Genomic DNA, 24,839 nt, shown 5'->3' on the forward strand with positions numbered 1-24,839 from the left:
TAACGTCGAACTAAGCACTTCCCATCCACCGTGCCTGCCGCCTATTGTCCCGTCATTACCTCAGCTAATTAGTTATTAGTACGTTATGACGTAATAATTGTCCGAGCAAAATCTACGGGGTGTACGGGATACGTGGGAGAAGGTTACATTCTACTTATAATATGATCCTGTTTAATCTATTATCGTCATTGTCCAAGGTCTCGTGGTTGACGCTAAACAACGCAGTGATAAATCTATGTAAGTATATGCATTATCCACGCAAAATTTGTAACAACGAGAAATAACTTTCTGTTTGAGAGCAAATTCAAAATATATGCGAATAGCAGATTTAGAATAACTCTTATAACATTTTATACCTCTTACTTTAACTTTTGTACGCAATGGGAGAATACAAAATATACTGTAAATAAATATAAATAATTACAGTAGAAATGAATGAATATGTGAGTAAAGAAGAATCGACACGTAGAAACGTCTAATTAATATTTAATCTTTATTCAGTATTTCTCTCTATATGAAATCATCTTTACGCACGCATTTTTCGTGTGTACACTTTGAAATAAATATATAAATAGTCTTTAACACGCATACACGTCATCTCCATTGAAGATAAAACACACAATGGCCGGCGGCAATGATTTCTATGTTCCAGTTTTTCATTGTTTTAGTCGTACAATCACCTCAGATATTGTACACTTTTTACGTCATATTATTAGTTTATGCACATCGCAACACTTGATCGTAATAATCGTACAGATTTGTCCACTTTGTACGTTCATTCACAGCCACACATACAACTTCCAACTATTCTTTCTGCTGCCATTAACAAGCATCTGTTGTGAAAAATACTTCGTTTATTGTCACTATACCTTGATTATGGTCGCAATAAGGCACGATTAGTACGAGAATCATCCTTAAGCGTTTCGAAGATCAATTCATAAAATCCACGACAATTTTTGATTTAGAAAAGAACACAAAGATCTCGTTGGTATCACGTTGGTGTGTTCAGTTATAACTGGATTACTGTGAATCGTCACATCCTCAGTTTAATTTTCTCCTCTACGACGAGTGAATTAGCGTCCTCATCTATGCGAGAGAGTCTGCATTCGCGGATATAATCGTCACCGCCGTATTATTCGGCAAAAGAGTCCCATTTTCACCGTTTTTCTCGTTTATATCGGTGCGACCGTCGAAATCTTGCGAAGCTACCAATAACTTCTGTTGCCTCGCCTGTTTCTTTTCGCGTTCGATCTGAAGAAGACGATAACGTTACATAAAATATTGATTATGTATATTACAATGTTTATATTTTTTTTTCTAAAGTTTCGATCTATTTTCTAGTTTTTAACGTGTCAGAAATGTTGATTTTTCCGTTTAATTTTTTATTTATGAAGTATTTATAAATATAGACATTTCTCTCACAAAGATAATATTAATTGTACACAAACCTTAAAGAATAATCGAAGATAGTGACACGGAAACACGACGCATTTTCCTTGCTCTTCCTCGGCATCGATATAAACGCCACGAACCAAAATGGTGTTGCCGCAATTGAGGAGGACAAGTAAAACGAAGCAGCCGATGTGAGTGATCCAGCAAGATAATTCCAAGTTATCTGGCAGTAACCACAAGTCCAGCGCGACCCATATACCACGCCAAACATTCACGGTTCCCAAAAAACTCAGAAGAAGAAAAGCGTCTGCGACTATTAAGCGAAACAGACCCTGAAGACGCGTGCAGGCGTATCGCATCAGCGGTTGCAGAGAAAATGTCACAGTGACTATAGAATATCCGATAGCCTGAAATCCAATTATGATATGTTTTTAATAGTTATTACACATCAAAATATACATGATTATTGTTAGAGTATGTATCTTTTGACATTGCAAGAACTCAGAATAGATATATATACAATAGGAAACAACTTGTAAGCGCGCATATATAAATTGTTCTTGATATTTTCTGTGGTTTTTGAGAAAATTACATTTATAACAAAATATTGTTCGTTTAAACACATTTTGAATTCCAACAGTTAATAATAAACGATTTTAAATAATTATTTTTATGCGACAATTATAAATTAAAGATAAAAACAAATCATATGATCTTTTTGAATCAAGAATCCAAAGCGCAAAACGTGTGTGTGTGTGTTCAAAAATGATATATAATATAAATTACATTGGTCGCGCCGACGGTGAAGTGACAAATGACGAATCAGGGATAACATAAAACATTTCATACGCATACAACGACAATTGTGCCATGTGCCCCGGCAATCATACAATTGGCGAATATTCAATTATATAATCGAACTACCGGCGAGTAGTGCCGTGGCACAAGGCACATTCGTACGCTTGCAAAATTTATAGTTTTACGCTGCATTCTTACAATTGTTGTGTTAAACGTGAGAAACTTTGTGCTCTATATAAATCTTTCAATCAAATATGCAGTAAGATATACATTTTCAATTAATAAAAAAAATAATATTCTTTGAAATATTTTAGCACAAAGATTGTCAAGCATCGGCGGTTGTAATTCTTGCATAGATCACATGACTTATGATTATTCGTATGATTTCACTTAAGATGAAATTTCTTAGAAAATAATTATTCAATCAAGATGACATTTCTTGAAGATGACATTTTAATTTTTGACTTGTTTTTATCGCTTAATACAAGTCTTAACGACACCAAATAATTCCGCATCTGATACGGTGATGTTAAGTAGTAAGAAACCTCAAATGTTTTTTAAGTGATGAATATGAATGCGAATAGGCTCAATAACTTCCGCTAAACGTTATTGTGATGCAATTTAAGAAACATATTTCATGTGTAGCAAAAACATACAGGTGTGCCTTCATTACATGTTTCAAGGTTTCCTTGACGGAGATTGATCACGTTGTTGAGTCTGAATCAATCATTTATTTATTGTCAGCAGCTTTTAAATTACATTATATATAACGTCATTTCTTTAGTGTGGCATATTTTTATTTTTGCTATTTATATTTATATTTATCTGCAATCATGATTTAAGTTTGTTTGAGAAACACTTGAATGTATCTTACCAGTGAACCAATGGCAGAATAATGGATATTCTCTGGAAATAAATACATATCGATGAGGCTCCAGGCCCCTCTCCAGACGAAAACAATCAACGTGCCTACCACACCGACGCTAAAAGCACAATCCAGTAAGTACAATGACCAGTCCCTCGTACTCTGCAACCGCAAATTATACAACTTACTTTTCAAATAGTTTTTATGTCACATCATAACAAAAAAAGAGGCATTAAATCATAATATATGATAAGCATACTGTGTGAGATTCTGTTTTATCAATCATAAATTGAATATATTGAGATATATGATTATATATGTGTGTGTGTGTGTAAAGTAGCTCAATCTTATTTGAAATTACTTTGTTGTATTGGTAAAAGAGATTTTTATTTTTGTTTTTCTGTTAGGGAAATACCTGAATGTAACATTGAGAAGTAAATTCAAAAGTAGTAAGAACGTAAATTGAAGAAAACACAGTAGTGTTTACACAAGTTTACTAACGTTAATATTTCTCTGTAGTTTCTTGTCATATTTTGGAAAAAGTTTATTAAAGAAATATTGATAAATGTTTTTTTATTGTTGTATTTAATTTATAAAACAAAATTGTATCGTTCAACAGACTTGAATTTTAAACAAGAAACCAATAAACCGCGTATTGCTGAAAAGATTATAGAGAGAGCTTTTGGTTTATAAAGATATTATCTCGCCACTTCAAAGATAATAGGCAGAAACATAGATAATAAACATATTTTACATAAGTATATATACGCACACACGCTCAGTCTTTCTGCAAATGTAGAAAACGACATTATTGAAATTGATATATATAAACGTATATACAACACATATAATCATGTATATATCATTTTCTCTATCGTACACAAAGACGTAATTTTATATTGCGATACAATAATTATTGCAATACTACAGTTGATTTCGACAGAGTTATATAAGTTAAGAAAATTGATTTGTTTGGCAAAAAAAGACAAGAAAGATAAGGATCTTTATATTAGTAGAAAAGAGAATAGCACGGCAACAAGATAGTGGCGCGCAAATTAGTGCATTTGCACGTATACTGCGCTACGTGCGCACATAGACCATACAAGCGCCAATAGTAGTTGACGATCGGGGGACTTAGCCGGAAACTATGCTTATACACACCGATAACGCGAGCTTGGACGGCGCGAGTAAACGAGGCATACGCAATCCGTCGCGATTTATGACACGCGTTTTATCACAGAATTGACAGTGAGCAATCGCGAGACAATAATAAATATCGACAAAAAAGTTCTTGTCTTTGTAACGTCGCCAGGGGTGATTGGCTTCCAGCGCGATATGTTCGCTTCTCTTCCGTGATCTTCTTTCGCTCTTTCTCCTTTCAAGAAACTGACAAATTTTTGTTAAAATTTTTACTAAAAAAAAGGCTAAGAGAAGATAAACTCTCTCTTGCATTGTTTGCTATAATATACCATGTGTAGTATTTAATCTTCAAGAATCAACACAGGTATTTTTCACGTCATTTACAACAACAAAGTTTTCTTGTTCAATCTACTTTATTTTTGTCTTATCGTGCAAATGTAAATACATTGCACAAGCAAGTATAACAAGTCTTTACATAATATATCTTCGAGTGTGCATTTAGTATTTCGATGATACATCATCGAAACACGTTTCGTTGACAAAGAAACTAAATAAGAGAATATAATACATTTGATAACATATCTTTAATTTTTCAAGATGTACGGCAGAGAGTTGTAATATAGTAATATTTATAATATGGTATAACATATATACATATTTATATGTATATACTTAGGGTCAAGACGCTGAAGAGAGTTCAGAACTAGGTGATGTGCAATATATACATATCGTCACCTGTGAAGGCCTGATTGGCCACTGGGACCCTATTCTGTACACTTGTACCGACAATTATCGGTTTATGTGATGTTGTGCAGCTAATTTTGATATCAAAACAGCTGCGCACCGATACATGTTGCATGTTCATATTATTTTTTGTGGAACATAAGTGACGATACATTCTCATTTTTATTAGAATGATATAAGTGACGTGTGAACATATAAAAGACTAATACCTCTATATACTTACGTCGACGCGAAACATAGTCTGCACTTCGAAATAGCCTGGACATGAGTCGAGAACAAGCAAAAACGGCGGCGCGGAGACATTGCGAATCGCGCGCATGATGCCGAGCGCGAGAAGGCTCGTGATTATTGTTGCGAAGACGGTGCTGGGTGTCAGCTCCGTGTAGATGTCCAGGGCCTTCCAAGCTCCGCGCCAGGCGTTCACGCAGCAAAATCCGAACACGAAGGTGTAGAGACGCGAGCCGAAATAATAAGATAGTCGGTGTTTGTCCGGGTGTAAAATATCGTCTATGGTACGTTGCAATACGGTGAAAGCAAAAAGACCGGTGAAGCCGATTGTGATTGATGCGAAGCTACTGAACACCGGCTCCTGCGGGTAGACGTAGAAGTCGCTGAGCTCCCAAGTACCGCGCCAATAACCGACCACTGCCGGCGCGACTACGGACGCGGAGAATATTGTGTCTAAGATTGCCAGGATGGCGTAGTGCAAACGATTCGACGATTTCATGTCGAGGCTTCCGGTCATCCCGCGCAACTCGACCATTTTCATCCAGTCTGGATCGACTTTAACAGTCGCACCGCTGGTCATTATGCATGGTCATTATACTTATCGAGATTAAATTGACAATTGTGTGTAGAAAAAAAAATAGATGCGCGCTCGCGCTCTTAAATATCAACTTAAGAAGAGCGGCAACGTTCGATGTTTTACTCCAGACATTTTCAGATCGAGTCGGACTCAATTTCAATTTAACTTATATTCGTTTTAAAGCAACTCATTATTAGTACCATCGTCAGTATCATTGTTGCAATCATCGCGGCAACGTAAATTTATCTAAGGACATGCTTTCAATGTGTATCATGTTTCTTCATGTTTGGGCCAAACTTCTTCGGTGCTCTTTCTGAGGAAGATGTAAACCGCGTCCTTTTTTTCCAAGATGTTCCTTCAAGTCTCTTCTAGTGATTAGTAAGAGACCTCTTCCTATTTCTCAGATAGTATCACACAATTTCGGCATAAATTTTTTCATCACTGGAATCACGTACCGAGACATAAATAGAAGCAAGTTTTGTGTACCGACAACTCAATCCTCAATCGTCGCGTTCAGCACCGATGAAGATCGGCCGGCCGAACTGCGGGATGACTACTGACTTGTCTTCGGGATAACTGCTATCTTTTATCAACTGCTAACCGCTAAACGCGGTCCAACACTATCGCATTATCGCGAACATTGTCGCTCGCGCGGCGAACCACCGGCACAGAGGATAGTACTCGCGACATAATGCTCTCTCTTTCTCCCTCGTTCTCTCCTACACCGACGATCCCCACCCGTATGATACGCATATGTGCGTTATAATCGCTTCGTTCCATCGTATATATCACGGTTGGTATCAAGGATTAGAATGATCGGTGACGAGAGCCACGCGTGTTTTAGCAATAATGAGAAGCAATAATGATTCGAAGACGATTCGGCAGCGCACGCGATCTTCAAAGATCTCAAAGCGTTTATAATTTGTGACAAGACGTGAGCACGTGCAACTTATAATATATGGATTGTGTACGTGCAATCTATGAAAGGGATTGTGTTACGCGAAACATTGTAATATGACAAATACGTGCGAATTTCGGAATTAAGATACAAAGGAAAAAGTTCCTTATTATGCAAAAAAAAAACATGCTAAGCTCTCCAAAATGCTTTTTTTTACTGCATTAATTTCTCATTCCCTGATATCCGACTGAAAATATAAGAATAACGCGAACAATCTCTATCTAACGATCCTCATTAATCTTATGCAACTTTATGAAAAAGAAAGAGAATACTTCGAGACAATACCATAATTTTTAGTCACCTTGATGCTGCTTTTTTTGAATGGTGTTTCCTCGTATTTATTTAGCCATTGAGGTATACTCATTTAGCCATTGACGCTTTAGGCAAAGTCGCGCCGTTAATCGACTCCTTTTTGTGTGCCAATTAAGCTTGGGTTGCAGCATTTTCTCACCTTCGTTCACTAATCTCGACAAATCTTGTCAAGGGCATAAAATTTGCTGAAGCATTAAATAATACAATATACAAAATAAAAGTAAGATTTACTTCGAGACTGTGTACTTGAATATTTCTTATTCTATTAATGTTTTAGTAATTTATTACACATTTCTTGTTATTAAGATTTAACGACACTTCGTCATCGGAAATTTTTTATATTGAGAAGAAATAATCGCATCTATTTCTTAGATAAAAGCATTACTCGATGTTGAACGCGATGTCGATCGTTATAGTCGCCGATTCGAGATAAGTGCGATTGAGAATGGATAATACATACCATTTTTCAAAGATAAGGAAAATTCACCTGTATCTATATATAAACAATCAGAACGCCATCGTATATCTTTATTATCAGCGGCAAATAAATATTTCGCAAACTTCCGGGGAAAACCGAATGATCGAAATATTAGCTCTCTTTATTTGCAAAATTGCAAAAAAGTTTTTGACCGTAGTACATCTCAGAACTCTTTTGGTTTGCTTTCCTATACTTTTGAGTAACATAATTCGTACGTTTTATTTAAGTAGAGTGTTTTGTTATATTTTGTGTTTTTTTAAGAGAAAGAGAACAAAATATTCTTTAATATATACATATATATTATCTAAACATATATAAAAACCACTAGAATTAGAAATATGTCACTGCAATTCAAAATTGCAAATAAAACATGACAAAAATATTTATCACATCGAGGAGAGAGAAAAGGTAAAGCGGTAGAGTATGCGTTCGTGAGGATTACTGCGTATGAGACAAATTTTCCGTTAGTTCCTTTTTAGTACATATCTATCTCTTCTATATCTGAAGCAAGAGAAAGAGAGAGAACTGATAACGAAAGCTTTGTTTTAAGAACAATTGAAAAGTTGCTGATTTGATCGTCTTCTAAGCAAAATTACAGATAATATAATTCTCGATATTAAATATTGGAAAAAAACTGTCTTTTCACTCATAAAAATATATAAACCTGTAATTTTGCAATGATTTATTATGTAATGCAAACCATGCATAATTTAACAAAATGTTTTAAATACATTTTACGTCAGATAAAAGAAAGAATATTTACACAGATGTGCGATTGCAATCACGTGGATATATTAATTACATATACGTGATTTGGATGAATTAATTTCCAAAATTAATATAAAATTGAATTGTGAAGTGAAAGTGAAGTGTGAGTAAAGACGATTACGCAGAAATATACTTTATCTTGAATTTTCTATATGTATGAATTGTTCTTCATTTTCAAATTAGCTAGAATGAATGTGTGCATTCGCTATATGCAAATGTCGTTTGGCAATCGAGGCGGTTCTTTAGGCGGTAATCGAAAAAAAGACTGTCACGATTGTCAAGACAGTTTAAAAGACTCGTGACAATTGTAAAATAGGAATAAACAGAAAGCTCTCTTTAAGTGAATACAAAAAAAAGATAATTTTATCTTTAAAATCTACAAATTTGCACAATAAGCAACAAAGTACTTCTTTAAATATTGCAAATATAATAGTTTTCATTTTTTTTCATAAAAAAGTAGATTATACTTTTACACTTTTTGACTCACCGTATTATATCTGGTAGGAAATAGAAAACATCTCGGCGTATCGATGCAAATTAGGAATGGAACGTGCATCAAGTTTCGAATGCAACGTAGAACTGCCAAGCATGTCAATAGCAAACACGTCAAAGATGTGTTATCCTATTACAAGATAATACAATTTTTTAACTGTCTGCTATGAATCTTTTTTTTCAAAAAGAAATATATATGTGTGTGTGTGTGTGCTATCATTCAATTTCTTTAAATCTTTATTAATAATAATAATGAGTCCTTTAAGATAAAAGTTTCCAGTGATTGATAATATGATTTAAAAATTACTCTTTTTCACGTTCTATTTTTAACAGACTAAAACCGATTGTGTCAATAAAATGTTAAAAATTATCGTCTTACCATATGTATAAACAAGAAATTATCGATGACGCCCCAACCACCTTGCCAGTGCATGATGCACGCCACTCCGAAAATGTAAGTGTACAGAATTCGTGACGTGCGATAAAATAATCGCTTCCGTGAGTTTAATTCAGTCCATTTTTCATTCATGTAAATGTTGTAAAATCGACTCTTGCAAATCGTGAATATCATGCTCAAAGCAATGCCGAATATAAAAATGAACCAGACGGGAAACCTGTTGATAAAATCTTTTTACATGATATACATGCATATATGTGTATATGAAAAAAAGTTATTTTCCAGTATTTGCAAATACCAGCATTTAACATTTCTTATGGGTGGAAAAGTAATTAAATTTATTAATTATTCATACTAGACGGAAAAACATTCATTTCAAATTTTTATTAGACATCGATTAGATGATGACGTTACATGAAATGACGTTATACATGATTACAGACGTCTAGTAAACGTCTTTAATCATGGATTGTGTTATTTGTATTCTCGTTGATTCAGTGTTAATCTTACGTGCGTCATCGATGTAAAGTATAAAAAATTTATATTGAGATAACAGCGTCCTATTAAATATACCTATCTTCTAATTGCCTGATAGTGTTTATGTAGTTAGTTTTACAATATTAAATTTCTCGAGTGATAAATATAATTTATCAACCAATTTATATCAAGTAGTAATCGAGCATAATGACTGTATAATACCTCAACAAAGATATAACTATGATCATCGCTTTTCATTTATTCACACTTATTGCACTTTTTTGATTGACTTTTCCAGTTTTGAAAAATATTATTTTATACTCACACTTTCAGATAAAGATTTATCAAGTTCCATGCTCCTCTCCAAGATCCAATCACCAAAGGAGCAATTATACCCACGGAAATTAATATATCGAGTAAAAAGAATATACGTTTTTTTCTCGGTCGTTTTGGTCTTTCTGCTAATTCGTCCGTTGGTTTGAACAATTCCTTAGAGAGATTTTGCAAGTTTTTTTTTTACAACGTACACACGTTAAAAGAAAACGTCTCAAGGAAGAAATTAGGGTTTTTCTTTAGGAAAAACCAATAGAGAAAAAAATGGACATTACCTTCGAATTGTTTTGTGTTGTCTTATCGACACTCGACACTGTTTCGTTAGTTTCATGATTTTCAAGTTGTTCCGTTTCTGCTTTATCAATCATAATTAAATGAAATAATTATTCTTATATTTACCAGTTGATGTTGATATTTATATTACGCAATATTTCTGCATTTTAAATGTTTTCTGAATATTCGAGAATCTTATATGTAATCCCACACAACACACGAGTGACTGATTGTCGACTTTTAAAAGTCAACTATAAATTGACTAGAGTCGACTATTTGCCGACAATTAGATAGCTTTGAAAAGTTAATTAAACATAATTATTGTCGACTCAAACATAATTGTATTTAATCAGCAAGGTGATGAAGGCTCCAAATATCCAAGATAAACACAGTAATGTGACAATAGAAGCACGAACACTGTTGTTTGTGTGTTGAAAATTTATTGAATATACAGAGTGTACACGTTTCAACACACAAACAACAGTGTTCGTGCTCCCATTGATCTTGTCACTTAAGAGAGTACTGGATACCGACTATAGATATCTGTAAATCGACGTTTTAATATTTTATTTTGTGTCGTATTTACTGCATTAAATCCAAAATGCTTCTCTAAAAATAAGTAAATTGTGTAAATTCATATGAATGGACATAAACTAATAATATGGATATAATATGTGATGAAGAAGATGTGTATCACTTTGCAACATATTCGATAAATACTTTACGTTTAACTGAGCAATGATAGGACGACTTACAGCATCACGGCCTGGTGTCGTATTATTTCGCAAATCTCAGAATACGGTTACATACAATCCAAAAAATAAAACAAAATAAAAACAAGTATAGTAGATCAATCAATTGCAAATAAACGGATTTTGTTTCGATATTTTATATATTCGCTTTGTAGATTTTTTGTGTTTAAACTTTTATATATACAAAGTAGAAATGTGTGGTGTATATATTATACATACAAACCTTCTCTTCGCTTTATTCAACGAATAAATCTTATTTATCAGCACAAAACAGGATATAATACAATAATTCACACTTGTGTTTTTATTTTGTAGGCTTTAAATTAATATTCCGTAACGTACATAAGTCTCGCGCAGCAGCTTTGCGTCCAATTATACTTTGTATGTCGTACAGCCTTAACAAGATATCAGTCGTGAATGATTCGGGCAATGCTTTCAAAAGACAGGGTACCTAAAAACAAACGTACAATTTTATAAAGCAAAAAATGGAAAACAATTCAATTTTTTAAGATTGATATTTTCTAACATATTTTTATAGTACAATAAAGATTAAACTATATCATCATTCTGTGAAGATATATAACATACTAGTGTTTGCGGCATCCCTTGCAGCACTATACGAGTTCTGTCTTTTCCACATTGTACTGTGAGACGCAGGAACTGAAGTATGAAGTGGGTCTGTTGCGACACCTCACCATCTCTACCGGCTAGGAAGTCAAATATAACGAACAGATTGTTCAACGCCGTCATAAGCGGATCCCTCAGGACAATCGATTTTTGTCCGTTATTCGAGCAGTGCGCCTGCGGACTTTGTGAGCCAAACATGGGAACGTTTTCTCCCGTCTCGTTCAAACGCAAAAGTTTGTTAGACACGCCGAGAGCATCCAACTCGTCCGCATCCAAATCTCGTCGCGTGCGTTTTCGACTATTTCCTCTATTGGGACTCGAGTTGTTGAACTCCAGAGTGGAGAAAATGCAGTACACACACAACTTCGCCAGGATAGACGACTGAGGTTCCACAAGTTCGTCACTTCTATGTAACACACAAAAATACGTTTAACAGGTTTTATATATTTGAGACTAAGTTTTACTTATTTGATTTTAATAACAACGATAAATTCTTACTGTAACGAATTGTGCAGGTACTGCGGTATTACGTGATTTATAAGATCCAAAGTACAGTTTTCTATATCGAGATGAAAAACTGCAAAAGCTAAATCCACAGCTTGATCCAATTCCTCCTGATAACGATACTTCAGCACTTGCTTGACTATATTCGTGACAAACCACAAAGAACCACCAGTATTTAACAAAGACTCCAGCGACTGCGTGGCTTGTATAGTTATCCATCCACGTTGATTTATGTTTTGCCAAACACTTTCCAATTGTTCCAATATTGGCTGGCGTGATATAATACTGTGAAAGAATGCAAAAAAGTAAACTATTAAAAGTAAACCGCTGTAAAACAATAATGAGAATTTATCTTCAAAAAACACAACAGTACTTGTGTGACATTGAGAGTATCTTCGTTTTCGACTGGATAGGCGGATGGACATCGTACTGCATCTTTCGAATAATTTGAAACATTAAACTGGATCTAAAAAAAGTCAAAGTGTTTTGTAGAAGCTTCAAAATGTTTTGAATTACGTAACGTCTGTTACATAATTTTTTAAACACATCTTAACTAATTTTATGTTGTTTTAATTTTTTGTCTTTATACGCACAGACCTCTCTTTAAGATTGTCTTGGATCTCGTCGTCAGGCAGCGGCGTTAGAAACTGTTGAACCATGTTCATAGGTTTCAGCAAAGCGTCCTGATGAGTGATACTCATGTATGCGCATAGCCACGCAGCCGCGCAAACTGGCAAACAGCATGCTACCGCGCGCAAACCATCTAGTGCTCGTTTAACATCGCCAGCGCCTAACACACCGCTTTCCCACGCAAACAGCAATTCTTCCACCGCTCCCATTGCTGCTTGACACATTACATGCCACTTGAAATTGCTCGATTTAAAATCGGGATCCGGTGAATTAATCTGCGCCAGCAGAGCGTCTACTCGCGTTGGATCTACACTTTGTAGCATTCTTTGGGGCGATTTGGGCTTATTTCGTTCCGGCATACATTCGCGTACCCATTGTTCAAAAAATGAGTTTCCGCCTTCTTCCAAAACTACGTCAGAGCCATACGTTTGCACTATGAAACATAACATGAGAAAAGACACGTCGAACAATATTGCTCGTGTTGTTGCCGATTTGCTGCTCACAGGTTCGTTGATCTGTTTGCTGCATTCGTTAAACTTGATAAGTTTGGTAACAAAAATTTTTAATTTTCCTTCTACACTTGCCACGGCTAACATTAGCTCGAAGCTCTTCCCTAATAGAACGTGATGCAACAACATGTTCAATAAGGAATCCTGAATTTTTGTGTAATCAGCATTCATCGTTTTCAAGATACCGTCCAATGGAGGTTCTGCGCGTAGAATTACCTTCGGAATACACGGTGTCATAGTGTTGGACATGTCTAATTTCTGCAGAGGTATTGTAACTACCTCTCTGTAATAATAACACGTGATGAAAATTCCTATCACTTGATACAATTCAGCTAATTAAAAGTTTCAACAATCCGTTTACATATACATCACCTTCTGGAATTTATTTCTTTTGCTTGCATCTCCGTCACAAGGTTTACTTTCTGCAATTCATTTAACAAACTATCCACGCTATTACACGTACACTTGTTATCTACCATATCCAGCAACGCTGTAAACTGAAGCAACAGCTCAAACGCGTCTAAAATGTCTTGCGAATACTCGAACTTCTCGTCACCTGCAATAGCATAAGAAGCTACGAAAATCAAATTTAAATTTACAGCATTTGGGAAATATCAGATGCTTTTGTATCACATAGTTTTTCACTAACCGTTTAGACTAGCTGCGTGCAACTCTTTCAATATAAGAGATACTTTTAGGAACGTGAAAGCCCCCCATTGCGACTCCTTAGACGTTCCTATTGCATTATGCAGGCACATCAAACAAGCACGAATTATCTCGCAGTAAAGTTGTGCATTTGTATAGCTCTTCAATCTCTGCACCATTAATAGCTGATTGACAAAGACGGATGTCTCAGTGCAGGGATTCAATAACACCTGAACTGCGAAAAATGGTTGCAAACAATAAGTGATAGATTCCATCTTGGTTTTCTCAGGACAAAGACTCTCAATTTCCAGATTACACAGCTTCTTCAGAGAATCCTCTATTGGCATCGTGGATTTATGAGTGCTTGATTTTAGTAATGTTTCGATTTCTTGGCACTTTTTCACAACTTCTGTATATAAATCTGAGAAACAATGCACAAACAAATATGAAATAAACTCTTTTTTATAGATCTTAATTGTGACATACATCCATTGATATACCTTTATCATCATATTTCGCTAAGTACATCATTGCACATAGAAAATCTGAATTCAGCATCTGCTGCAAAATGTTTGCAGGTTTATCTACTAGCTCATTCGGAGAATTAAGAAGATTATTTTGAGGACCCTTCGCCAACGCGTGTAGGTAGCATTGCAAGAGCCAGTAAACAATTGATAAAACTGCTGCTGCTAAAAGGTCCTCTTCAGGTTTACCACGACATGTAATACCAACTTGTATAGATTCCAAAAACTCCAATAAACTCACAATACAATGAGGCTTGTGAAAAGCATCATATTTACTTATCCTCTGTAATACAGCTGCATATGATACTAACTGCAAAAGAAAATTTTGTGAATATTTATATATGTATATATATATATTTAGAAAACTTTCATCACTTAATATACAATTAACATAAAGTGTATATAGCCAAATATATTTTATTTTATTATTTATAGCAAACAAACCTGTGAGCTTAATGAGTGTTTTAAATATGACAACACTAACTGATTAGGTCCTGGTCCCACTAATGCTTGCTGCAATATACAGTCAGCTAAATTATATACATCACCGCTTACCCCTCTTGGAAGAATCTAGAAAGATTTGTCTCTCAGCTCTCAGAAAATATTACAGAAAAAATATAATAATCATTATATAAATAGCATGTAAATACTTACTGTTTTGATATTGATACCCCATTGTAGATCAGTCCAGCGTTCTCGCCATGCCCGTAGCAAGAGAGCTTTTAAACTGCTGGTTTTACTAGTTACTTTGGTCTCCATTGAGTTAATATGTTAAAACATTATGACATTGTTATCACATTAAAAATCTTTTACAATTTGCAGATACAATAGCTGTGTACCTGTAACAAAAAAAAAGACAATATTCTGAAAAGTAGAGAAAAAGAAAAGAAGAAAACATTTTTTTCAACTCTTTCAACTTTTAGGCCTGTTCTATAATACAGTATTTAAGCTGTAAGTCGTAAGAAATTGATCAATTACAGACAAATCACAGAAAAATAATCGATTGTGATTGGTCAATCTCTTACGACTGTATTATAAAACAGACTTTATGCAAAGGTCAAATTTCTTCACTTTTAGATAAGTTCTCGATAACTTTATCTAAAAGATTAATAGCTACTGGGAGATACGAAGAAATCGACAGAAAGTAATGCAATTATTATATACTTACAAAATAATTTACTAGTATCTTACATAAAGCTTCTGAGAAAAGACAAGATTGTGAGCGAATGCTTGTGAAAAAATACTTTAAAAGCATGTTACTAAAATATGATTATTTGTTATAAAACATGACACATAAATTATACATCAGCCTTATCCTAAGTTTTACAAAATGGTTAGTTTAAATTCGTGCAACCACATATATACATTGCAATAATTTTAAATTTCTCTTACAGTCTCCAATGAAATTCAAGTGGTAATAGCTCGTTGTAATAGTGAGTTTTGAAGAAATTTCTGTTTTTAACACCGGCTTCCACAAGTTGAGCGTGATGTCACGTAAGTGAATGCAGTGTCTCCTCGCTTGTTGCTTCCACACTACGATGCTCTTGGCGGACTCACTCGAGTTGCGTTGCATGTCGTTAATATCAAGGCGTACAGCGCGGAATAGAACCACACGCAGTGGACATAGCATGGAAAAGAACCGTAGACTTGCATGCACGCACCGACAAATCGTTCGTGGATATGGTTACGCAGTTGCCAATGTGCACCACCGTAAACAATAGCGCTAGCAACCATCACGGCCAACTTAACGTAAGAGCCATTGCACGTAAAAAAATTTTAACTGTAACCGTAAGATCGTAAGCAAATCAACCAATTACAGACCAGTATTATCTTCCATTAGTTGGAATGCTGGCCAGCGATTGATCAATTTGCTTACGACCTTGCGATTACATCTAAACTTTTTCTACGTGCAATGGCCTTAACGCGTTACGAAAGACTTTGTGCGGAGGCCCTAAGTTAACTTCTGCTGAATTCAGCAAATGCCGAACGCAGGACGCAGGCAGGTTTGTTGCGCAGCAACTTGTTTTGTCTGCGCAAAGATTCATGCAAAGTTACAAAATATGAAAGCTGGTCGATCTTTCCAACTTTTCGGTACTAATTTCTGGCATGGTGAACATAAATTTTATATATTTTATTCTTGTATATACAAATATTTATTACTTTTTATACATGTTTGCTTCGATTTGAATATATCAACTAAAAAAAAAACACGCAGCGGTTATGTGTTAATCCAATCGAATATCATCTTTTCACAACTCAATCGTGATTGGTCACATGATTAATCACGTTTGCTTGAGAAGCTATTTTGTCGAAAAATAAGCCTTTGTTTCCGGTCCTATCTTTTCTAGCTAGTGTATCAAGTGGCAGGAGCGAATGCTTGTAAGAAATCTTTGATGGTGCTTAAGCTGTTCAACGAATATCATTGTGATAAATATTGATCGAAGATATAAGGTGTACGACACAGTAAGATTTTTAGTACGTATACAGGTAAGAGTTATAATTTTTGTTTGAGAGAGCACCATTTTTATTCTTCTGTTTGTCGGTTATTTTCATAAAAAACATAAAAATGTTTTTCAGACAAGTTTGAGACACGTGTTACTGTAGTTTTATCAGAAATATCAGAAATATCAAATCAGAAATATCAAAAAAACTTATCAAGAAAATTTAGTTTCTTCTATCAAAACTGACCGCATTGGTTTATCACAATATAAAATAAAATATTAAAATGGGAGGGAAGTGATAAATACGAGGCAAAAACTAGATCTTCGGGTCAACTTTTTTATTTGAAAAAATTATTTTAACAAACGATTTCACGAGGAAGAATAAAGAAGATAAAATATTAAATTTAAACAATTAAATATTAAACCATCAAGCATCTGTATCAAGTAAACAAAACACTTGTGCATTTTGCCGCCTAGTGCTAATAAGATTTGGCGCAAAATATAAACATAATTTGATATTATATAAATGTTTACTTGACAAAGTTGAACAAAACTGAAGCTATACAAAATTTAACCTTAGGGACAAATATATATATAAACCGTTCTTTTTTAGAAAGTAATCTTGTTTCTCTCTTTAAAAAAATCAACTTTCTATACTTGAGTGTCGACACACTGCTTACGAAATTCACTGCCAGTATTCACCGAAGTATTCATCGAAAATCTAATATGTCACGAACTAAAAATTTTCAGACTTCGACCGAGTGAATAACAAAACGCAACCTAAAAAACACTTCTATAAAGAATAACACATTTTGACTGTTATTTACTGTTTTAATTCTGAGTGGAATGTATTCGATTTTTGTCTTTTTAATTTTTTTAAATAAAAGACGAATAAAGAAAATAAAAGAAATAACAATCGAAATTGATGCTCCAATAACATTTAAATTGGATGGTGTAGTGTTGTAGCAGCTAATGAGTTATTTACTTCCATATAAAATCAACTCCAAAAAGTTTTATATCATAAGTATATAAAAAATTTTTCACAAGTATATAAAATTTTATTCGCGACGCGAAGAGAGTATAATATTTCGTTAGAATAGTGATTCTCAAACATTTTGGATTCAAAGCACACTGTAATACAGATAAAATAAAAATTATCACAAAACTTTTTGTGCATAAAATTAAAAATTTATATAATTACAGCAGAATTCTCCAAATACTTATCAAATTCTTTATAGATCGATAGATCGGATTATGAATATTATTTTAAAAGTAGACTTTTAAGAGAGACAAACAACTATATATAAAATTTTGCTTTTCTTTTCTTATCAACCGGTAGCCGAAATCGGAAGTTATGTAATTGGTTTTCTCATTTTTAAGCTATTAATAACCTGTTATTTATATCTGATGATAAATCGATATTTTCTCATTAAAAACTTTTTTTTAAATATTTTCTTATTGTTTTAATATTTTCATAATACACTCAAGATGCACCGTTTAAGAATCACTGTGCTAACAAAACATAAGTTTGTATTTATGATTCGTATCCGTTTTTAGAAGAGCAGTATCTTTAGTTTTTAAGACTCTTTACTGCTATTAGTATTTGATAGAATTAATTGCGAAATTACACATCAAACATTTCTTTCTTACACAAATTAATAAATAAATTTTAATAAATTTTTATAAATTAAAAATTTTTATAAATTTTTATATACTTTATTAACTTTATTTTTTCTGACAATACAAGAATATGTGTGAATTTTATATATGTATATAGTACATATTACATATACATGTATAATACATTTATACATCTATAGTATATAATATAGATATACATTTAAGAATCAATACTATCGAATGCTGGTAGTGGCATTTGAACAAACTAATAAATGAAATGAATTTTAAGATCTTTATACATTCAGCAGAAGTTACTGCTTAGTAAGCAATTAGGGCTTATTTTATCTGCAAATGACTTATTCTGATAAGATAAGAAGCAAAGAATCTAGATTATATATATGTATATATACATATATGTAGGTTATAATATAGGCAAAGTATATATTTTGCAAGTATGTTAATATTTTCCGCGTATAAAGTATAAGAAGTAACTATTATATAATGAAAAGATAATTGTATTATTATAAAAACTATTCAATTCCAGATATGTCTAAGCAAGAGAAAGATAGGGATTTTGATCCCTCAAAACCTTCAACCAGTGGGTATCGCAAATCCAGGTCAAGTCCTTATTCAAGACCGAAAGTAAGTAAAAATTAATTGAGTTACTATTTAAACAATTTTGTCTTATAGACCTTAAAATTAAATTTACATATATATTTTTTTTCTGTGCATAGGAAGACCCACACAAATATTCTCACAAAGAACACAAGGTTGGTATATACATAATTTACGAGATTATTATTTTAAATTTTAGTAACTATATTTAAATATTACGTTTAAATATATATAAATAGATTGTTATAAGATTGTCCTAAAGTTTTTCACCAATTTTTTACCTGTTCCTTCACTGGGCATCCTTTGTCCGACATTTTTATGCTCTAAGAAGCAATAAAACCTATTCATTGGTTGTTGATATTTAATTTTCTAAGCAAAAGAAAGATATTCTTTAAGAATATTTGGTCGTGAGCATGAGATGATGGTATTAATGATAAAATAACTTTGCAAACTGTATATGGTGTGTTTTAGGAAGTTATTTAAATAAATTCTCTATTAAAAAATTTTTTTCAACTGTTTAAGTTTTAGTAATGTTTTATTATTTATTTTTATTTTATTATTATTTTGATTTTTCTTATTTTAAATATAATAAGAATTTTACATGCAATTAACGTGTGTGTAAAAAATAAGATATTTTGAATTTGAAAGTTTTAAAGTAGTTGAAAAAAGTTTAAAAAGCACTATTGGTTTTTATTCTTATTTTATATATGACTGCAAATTTGTTTATATTATAATAGCGCACTGACAGTGAAAGTAAACATTCTGTAAGTTCACAATCAACTTCTGTTTCTACTAAATATGAAATCAAAGAAGAGGTCATGGAAACCAGTGAAGAGATGACAACAATAAAATCAGGTACTACATTTAATCTTCTTCTATTAGATTTCTGTTTCTATATATATATTTTTCGATTAATGTTATTAAAATGTTTAAAATTTTATAAAAATTCGTAAAATTTTTAAAATTAAAATGATTGTCTTATATATGATAATTATAGAAATATCTGAAACTGAAAATATCGAAACGAAAGAACGACAACAGGAAAACTTTTTCGTCACAAGACCAAAATCTTTGACCAACAAAAAAGGTCAGTATGTAGAGCTAAGCGAGACTTACCATTTTTAAATAATACAATTACGAAGAGCAATTAATCTTATGCATTATTTCGGATACTTATCTATCACTTTTATATTCAATTATTTTTCTTTTTTTGAACGTAGTAAAATAATTCCAGAATTTTTTTATTTTTATAGGCGTATCCGGACACCAAATAGCGCTTCAGACAAACCAGTTTAAAATGATTACGGTACCTAATTGGGGTCTTTATATGTATCGAGTCGACTTCACTCCGGAAGAAAATCGTACAGTTGTTCGCAAAGGCATGTTAAGACTCTATAAAGAAAAAGTTGGTGCTTATCTTTTTGATGGTACATTATTGTATACCACTAGACGGATTCCAGACGTAAGTATATTGTTACTAACTGTGTATATTTAGTAACAACACATTATCATCACTACATCAATCACTTGGTCAAAACTAAAGTTCAAACTGAGAAATGCAACATTAGGAGATTAAAACACTCTAATTTAACCAATTCTAATTGTTATTAGTTAAGATTTCCATTTAATTCAACTCATAAACAAATTCTTGATTTTAAAAAATATATAAAAATATTCTATAAATATAAAAAGATGAATATACTTTCAGAAATTGGAACTGAATACTGTCAGACAATCTGACAACGAAAAAATCACGATCAGCATACGCTTAGTTGGGGACGTAATGCCAGAAGATCGACATTATATGGCAATTTTTAACGTGCTAGTGAGAAAATGTCTAGGTCATTTGAAATTGCAATTAGTGGGTCGTGATTATTATGACGCTAAGGACAAGGTTATAGAAGGATATATATTTTTATTTGTTAAAGATTTAGCAACAACTTTTGTAACAAATGAGTGATTTTATGTTATAGGTCGTTCTTGCTAAATACAAACTTGAAATGTGGCCTGGCTATATAACATCTATAAGACGACATGAACAAAGTATCTTGATGACTATTGAACTATCACATAAAATATTACGCCAAGATACTTTATATAATATACTGGAAGATTGCTACAGATCTGGTCGTGATTATAAAGTAATAAATTTAATTACGACTGCATTTATGTTATATTAGTTATACACATTGTATAATTTATATGTACTTTTATATAACTATATATAAATAATATTTTTCAGCAATCATATTTAAATACAGTAATAGGAACTGTTGTGCTTACGGATTATAATAATCATACATATCGAATTGAGGATGTCGATTTTGATGTAAGTCCTGCTTCAACATTTAATATGAAAGGAAAAGAGATATCTTATATGGATTACTATAGTACAAAATATTCCATAAACATATTACATCCTACACAACCAATGTTAGTAACAAGAGTGAAACGAAAAGATCGAAATGCTGGTCAAAACGATCTTGTTTATTTGGTTCCCGAACTGTGTCGTTCTACAGGTACTTTGCGTACATGTATTAAAAGAGTTAATTAATTTATATATCTGTTTTAATTATATATATATATATATATATATATAATCTAATAACTAGTACTGTAATATATATCGATCTTACATAACCATTCTCTTTATATACTAATAAAATATTTTTACAATTTTAGGTTTAAGCGATAGTATGAAAGAGAATTTCCATCTTATGAGAGATGTGGCTACATATACTCGTCTCCATCCACAAGCTCGAATCGAAAAACTGTTGAAATTTAATAGGAGATTACGTCAAGAGCCCAAAATCGAGCAAGAATTAAAAGACTGGGAAATAAAATTAGACTCAAATCTAGTTGAAGTTACTGGTCGTGTATTACCATCTGATAGACTCACGTTTGGTCACAATTTAGTTGTTTCATGCAGAGAAGGAGATTGGTCGAGAAACATGCAAAGAGCACCTTTATTTTATGGGAAAGAGTTGAGAAACTGGGTAATAATGGGGACTCATCGATCTAGCCATAGTATAATGGTGAGAAATAAAAATATTAACATAAAAGATCGAGAAAGAGAGAGAGAGAAATGTTTTTCTAATTTTTTTATCAATTTTACTTTTTAGAATTTTGTAGAAATGATACGTCGGGTAGGACGCGAAATGGCATTCATTGTTGAAATGCCGTATGTACATTGGTTAAATGATGATAGAGCCAATGCATATGCTGAAGGACTTGAAATCGTTCTCAGTAGAGGTTGTCCACAATTAGTATTCTGTGTAGTGAGCAATAACCGCAGTGATCGTTATTCAACTATTAAGAAGAAGCTGTGTGTAGATAGGCCTGTGCCATCTCAACTTTTCCTGCAAAAAAATTTAAATGGTAGAAATACTATGTCCATTGCAACAAAAGTTGCAATACAGATGAATTGCAAATTGGGAGGTGCTCCTTGGCGAATTGACGTTCCGATAAAAGGATTGATGACCATTGGCTTTGATGTATGTCGTGATGCAAAAACAAAAGGAAGAGATTTTTGTAAGTATCTCTAAAAACTGATTCAATGTGCAATATACATAAAATGTGTTTTTATTGGGATATTTTAGTAATAAATAGCTTTATTCTTTGTTATTTTTTATCTTTTTCTTAAATTTTTATTATTTTTATATTGTTTCAATGCTGTAAAGTAAATTAATATCGCCTTGTGATTACAGTGTCTATGGTAGCCACAGTCAACCAAACACTAACTAGATTTATTAGTGCCATTTCTATATATCATAGCAATGAAGAGCTTGCAGAGCAACTCTGCACAAATATACGCAAGGCCGTGCAGCAGTATCGAGAGATAAATAAAGCGCTACCTATGTATCTTATCATTTACCGAGATGGTGTCAGTGATGGTCAAGTACAAGAAGTTTATACACACGAAGTAGAAAACCTGAAAAAACATCTTGAAAAGATATATTATGGTCCAAATTTCAAGATGATATATGTACTTGTATCTAAGAAAATTTCCATTCGGTTCTTCAATAGAAGAGAAAATCCTCCGGTCGGTACAGTCGTTGATGATGTTGTTACCAATCCGCTTAAATATGATTTCTATCTTGTGTCGCAACAAGTTAGACAAGGTACTATTTCGCCCACCGCTTATAACGTTATTTCCGATAATACTGGATTACAGCCTGACGTCATACAAACAATAACTTTCAAATTGTGTCATCTGTATTACAACTGTACAAGTACTGTCCGCGTACCGGCTGTTTGTCATTATGCAAAAAAATTTGCTACTTTAATAGGTAGGTTCATTCATCAGCCCCCTAACTCACAGCTAGAACATTATTTGTTTTATTTGTAATAAAACTAAGGCTATTTCATTGTTACGTCTTTTCCGCACGACAAAAATTTAATTAAGTATTGCATAAAGAATTCTGAACCAATCAAATTTTTTTTTTAAATGTCTCCCAAAAATGCAAGATTAACTTGTAGATGGCATAGCCGAATAGTGTTGTACGCGGCTAATACAATTGCTGATACATAAGACCAACGACATTTGGCAACACATAACATTATAAGTCTTATTCAACACAATCGGTCAATTCCGAATGAAATAATTAGCCGATTAAATTAAGCAAAGATATGATAGGAATAACCATAAAATATAACAATTCATCTTTCTTTAACACAAACAGATATACTTTTATCTTTATATACTTGTTATATATTGTCAAGCAAGATTTTACTGTGAAGTTTCTAACTATGTAAAATCAATCCAATAAGTATAACTAATGTTCGAGTTAGTAAAAAAATGTATTTTACGTATATTTTGTGATCTGGTCAAGCTCTTGCTCTCTAGTAGATATATATTTACATATATTCACAATTTTCTTTTGCATATACACGACGCACAATTAATGAATAAGTCACGTACGTGTTGTGCGTGTATATATGCATTATAAGTTTTCTAAATGACCAATCAATATTCACACATTATTTTTTTGTTTAACTACTGATACTGCCTACAATTTTATATTCTCTATTTTTGTATTACCAAAGACTTGTTTTTATATCTATTTTTAATGTTCTGTATGTTACACAGTTGACAAATGAAATTTAGATTGAAATAATTTTATTTTTATTATTATTTTCTTAATTGCTTATGCTAATATTGTTTTAGAATAATTAGAGTACTACTTATTCATTTTATTCATATAGATTCTTGTATCATATGTTTACTTAAACAGACTTTGGTGATACTATGAAACAGTATTATATGATGATACAAATCTTAAAAGAGCTTCTGATAGACTGATAATTTTATAATAGATTGTATCTCTCTAATATAGAAAATAAGGTACTTAAATAAGTTTTTTAGTTTTTTATCTTTCAAAGTTATTTTTTTCGGTATAATATATATATAAATTTGAGAGTGAGAAGAGAAAGAAATAAAAACACAAACATAACTTACAATGTTTCTATTTTGTGACTTTTAACTGTACCTACATTGCAGATACAGCACACGTATACGTTACAATTCTTTGCGCAGAAAAAATATTCTATAATTGCGAATATAACAAATATAATGAATATAATTGTTGTTATAATTACAAAAGAACAGATCAGATCTTTTTTGTAAGTGCATTAAACACATTGTTTAGTAATTAAACTCTCAGTATCTTTACTTGCTTTTATAGATTTCTGGTTTTCTTTTAAAATGTACTGTGTACTAATACATTAATATGTTTACTTT

The 24,839-nt window shown here is 32.6% G+C and overlaps 3 protein-coding genes across 7 annotated transcripts; 1 reads left to right on the top strand and 2 right to left on the bottom strand.

Annotated features, from left to right (window-relative positions):
- Nucleotides 1-468: 468 nt before the first annotated feature.
- On the bottom strand, nt 469-11,222 carry LOC109864029. The gene is made up of 8 exons (XM_020444828.1): nt 11,208-11,222; nt 10,235-10,311; nt 9,952-10,115; nt 9,132-9,366; nt 8,748-8,882; nt 3,065-3,217; nt 1,449-1,799; nt 469-1,251 (listed from the first exon to the last, which is right to left on the bottom strand). The coding sequence occupies exons 4-8, from the start codon at nt 9,321-9,323 to the stop codon at nt 1,087-1,089; spliced, it is 996 nt and encodes a 331-aa protein (XP_020300417.1). The 5' UTR covers nt 9,324-9,366; nt 9,952-10,115; nt 10,235-10,311; nt 11,208-11,222; the 3' UTR covers nt 469-1,086.
- On the bottom strand, nt 11,003-15,991 carry LOC109864026 (mediator of RNA polymerase II transcription subunit 24). Of its 2 annotated transcripts, none has more exons than XM_020444822.1 (11): nt 15,816-15,991; nt 15,078-15,262; nt 14,868-14,993; nt 14,400-14,733; nt 13,904-14,320; nt 13,627-13,810; nt 12,713-13,537; nt 12,489-12,581; nt 12,110-12,400; nt 11,573-12,017; nt 11,003-11,435 (listed from the first exon to the last, which is right to left on the bottom strand). In XM_020444822.1, the coding sequence occupies exons 2-11, from the start codon at nt 15,180-15,182 to the stop codon at nt 11,289-11,291; spliced, it is 2,967 nt and encodes a 988-aa protein (XP_020300411.1). In that variant the 5' UTR covers nt 15,183-15,262; nt 15,816-15,991; the 3' UTR covers nt 11,003-11,288. The 2 variants fall into 2 exon arrangements, with proteins under 2 accessions (XP_020300411.1, XP_020300410.1); XM_020444821.1 differs by having other exon boundaries at nt 11,194-11,435; nt 13,627-13,828.
- A 252-nt stretch (nt 15,992-16,243) lies between these two features.
- On the top strand, nt 16,244-24,474 carry LOC109864028 (protein piwi-like). Of its 4 annotated transcripts, none has more exons than XM_020444823.1 (13): nt 16,244-16,532; nt 16,772-16,910; nt 19,029-19,126; nt 19,219-19,254; nt 19,837-19,954; nt 20,097-20,186; nt 20,353-20,561; nt 20,808-20,993; nt 21,073-21,240; nt 21,342-21,618; nt 21,782-22,134; nt 22,222-22,630; nt 22,807-24,474. In XM_020444823.1, the coding sequence occupies exons 3-13, from the start codon at nt 19,031-19,033 to the stop codon at nt 23,445-23,447; spliced, it is 2,583 nt and encodes an 860-aa protein (XP_020300412.1). In that variant the 5' UTR covers nt 16,244-16,532; nt 16,772-16,910; nt 19,029-19,030; the 3' UTR covers nt 23,448-24,474. The 4 variants fall into 4 exon arrangements, with proteins under 4 accessions (XP_020300412.1, XP_020300415.1, XP_020300414.1 ...); XM_020444826.1 differs by having other exon boundaries at nt 16,772-16,898; XM_020444825.1 differs by having other exon boundaries at nt 16,244-16,514.
- The last annotated feature ends 365 nt before the right edge of the window (nt 24,475-24,839 follow it).

Source organism: Pseudomyrmex gracilis, unplaced genomic scaffold (assembly GCF_002006095.1).
Source record: "Pseudomyrmex gracilis isolate BER0280 unplaced genomic scaffold, ASM200609v1 scaffold_16, whole genome shotgun sequence".
Classification (NCBI taxonomy): Eukaryota; Metazoa; Arthropoda; class Insecta; order Hymenoptera; family Formicidae; genus Pseudomyrmex; species Pseudomyrmex gracilis.

Bases quoted from the DNA above. Each gene is read 5' to 3' on its own strand.
- LOC109864029 (XM_020444828.1), bottom strand. From the start codon at position 9,323: ATGATATTCACGATTTGCAAGAGTCGATTTTACAACATTTACATGAAT. The intron at 1,800-3,064 runs GTAAGATACATT...ATTGGATTTCAG, and splicing joins ATTCTGCCATTGGTTCACTG to GCTATCGGATATTCTATAGT. The intron at 1,252-1,448 runs GTTTGTGTACAA...CGTCTTCTTCAG, and splicing joins ATCTTCGATTATTCTTTAAG to ATCGAACGCGAAAAGAAACA.
- LOC109864026 (XM_020444821.1), bottom strand. From the start codon at position 15,182: ATGGAGACCAAAGTAACTAGTAAAACCAGCAGTTTAAAAGCTCTCTTG. The intron at 13,538-13,626 runs GTGATGTATATG...TTATTATTACAG, and splicing joins AAAGAAATAAATTCCAGAAG to AGAGGTAGTTACAATACCTC. The intron at 12,018-12,109 runs GTAAGAATTTAT...TGTGTTACATAG, and splicing joins TACCTGCACAATTCGTTACA to AAGTGACGAACTTGTGGAAC.
- LOC109864028 (XM_020444823.1), top strand. From the start codon at position 19,031: ATGTCTAAGCAAGAGAAAGATAGGGATTTTGATCCCTCAAAACCTTCA. The intron at 19,127-19,218 runs GTAAGTAAAAAT...TTCTGTGCATAG, and splicing joins GTCCTTATTCAAGACCGAAA to GAAGACCCACACAAATATTC. The intron at 20,994-21,072 runs GTTATAGAAGGA...TTTATGTTATAG, and splicing joins ATTATGACGCTAAGGACAAG to GTCGTTCTTGCTAAATACAA.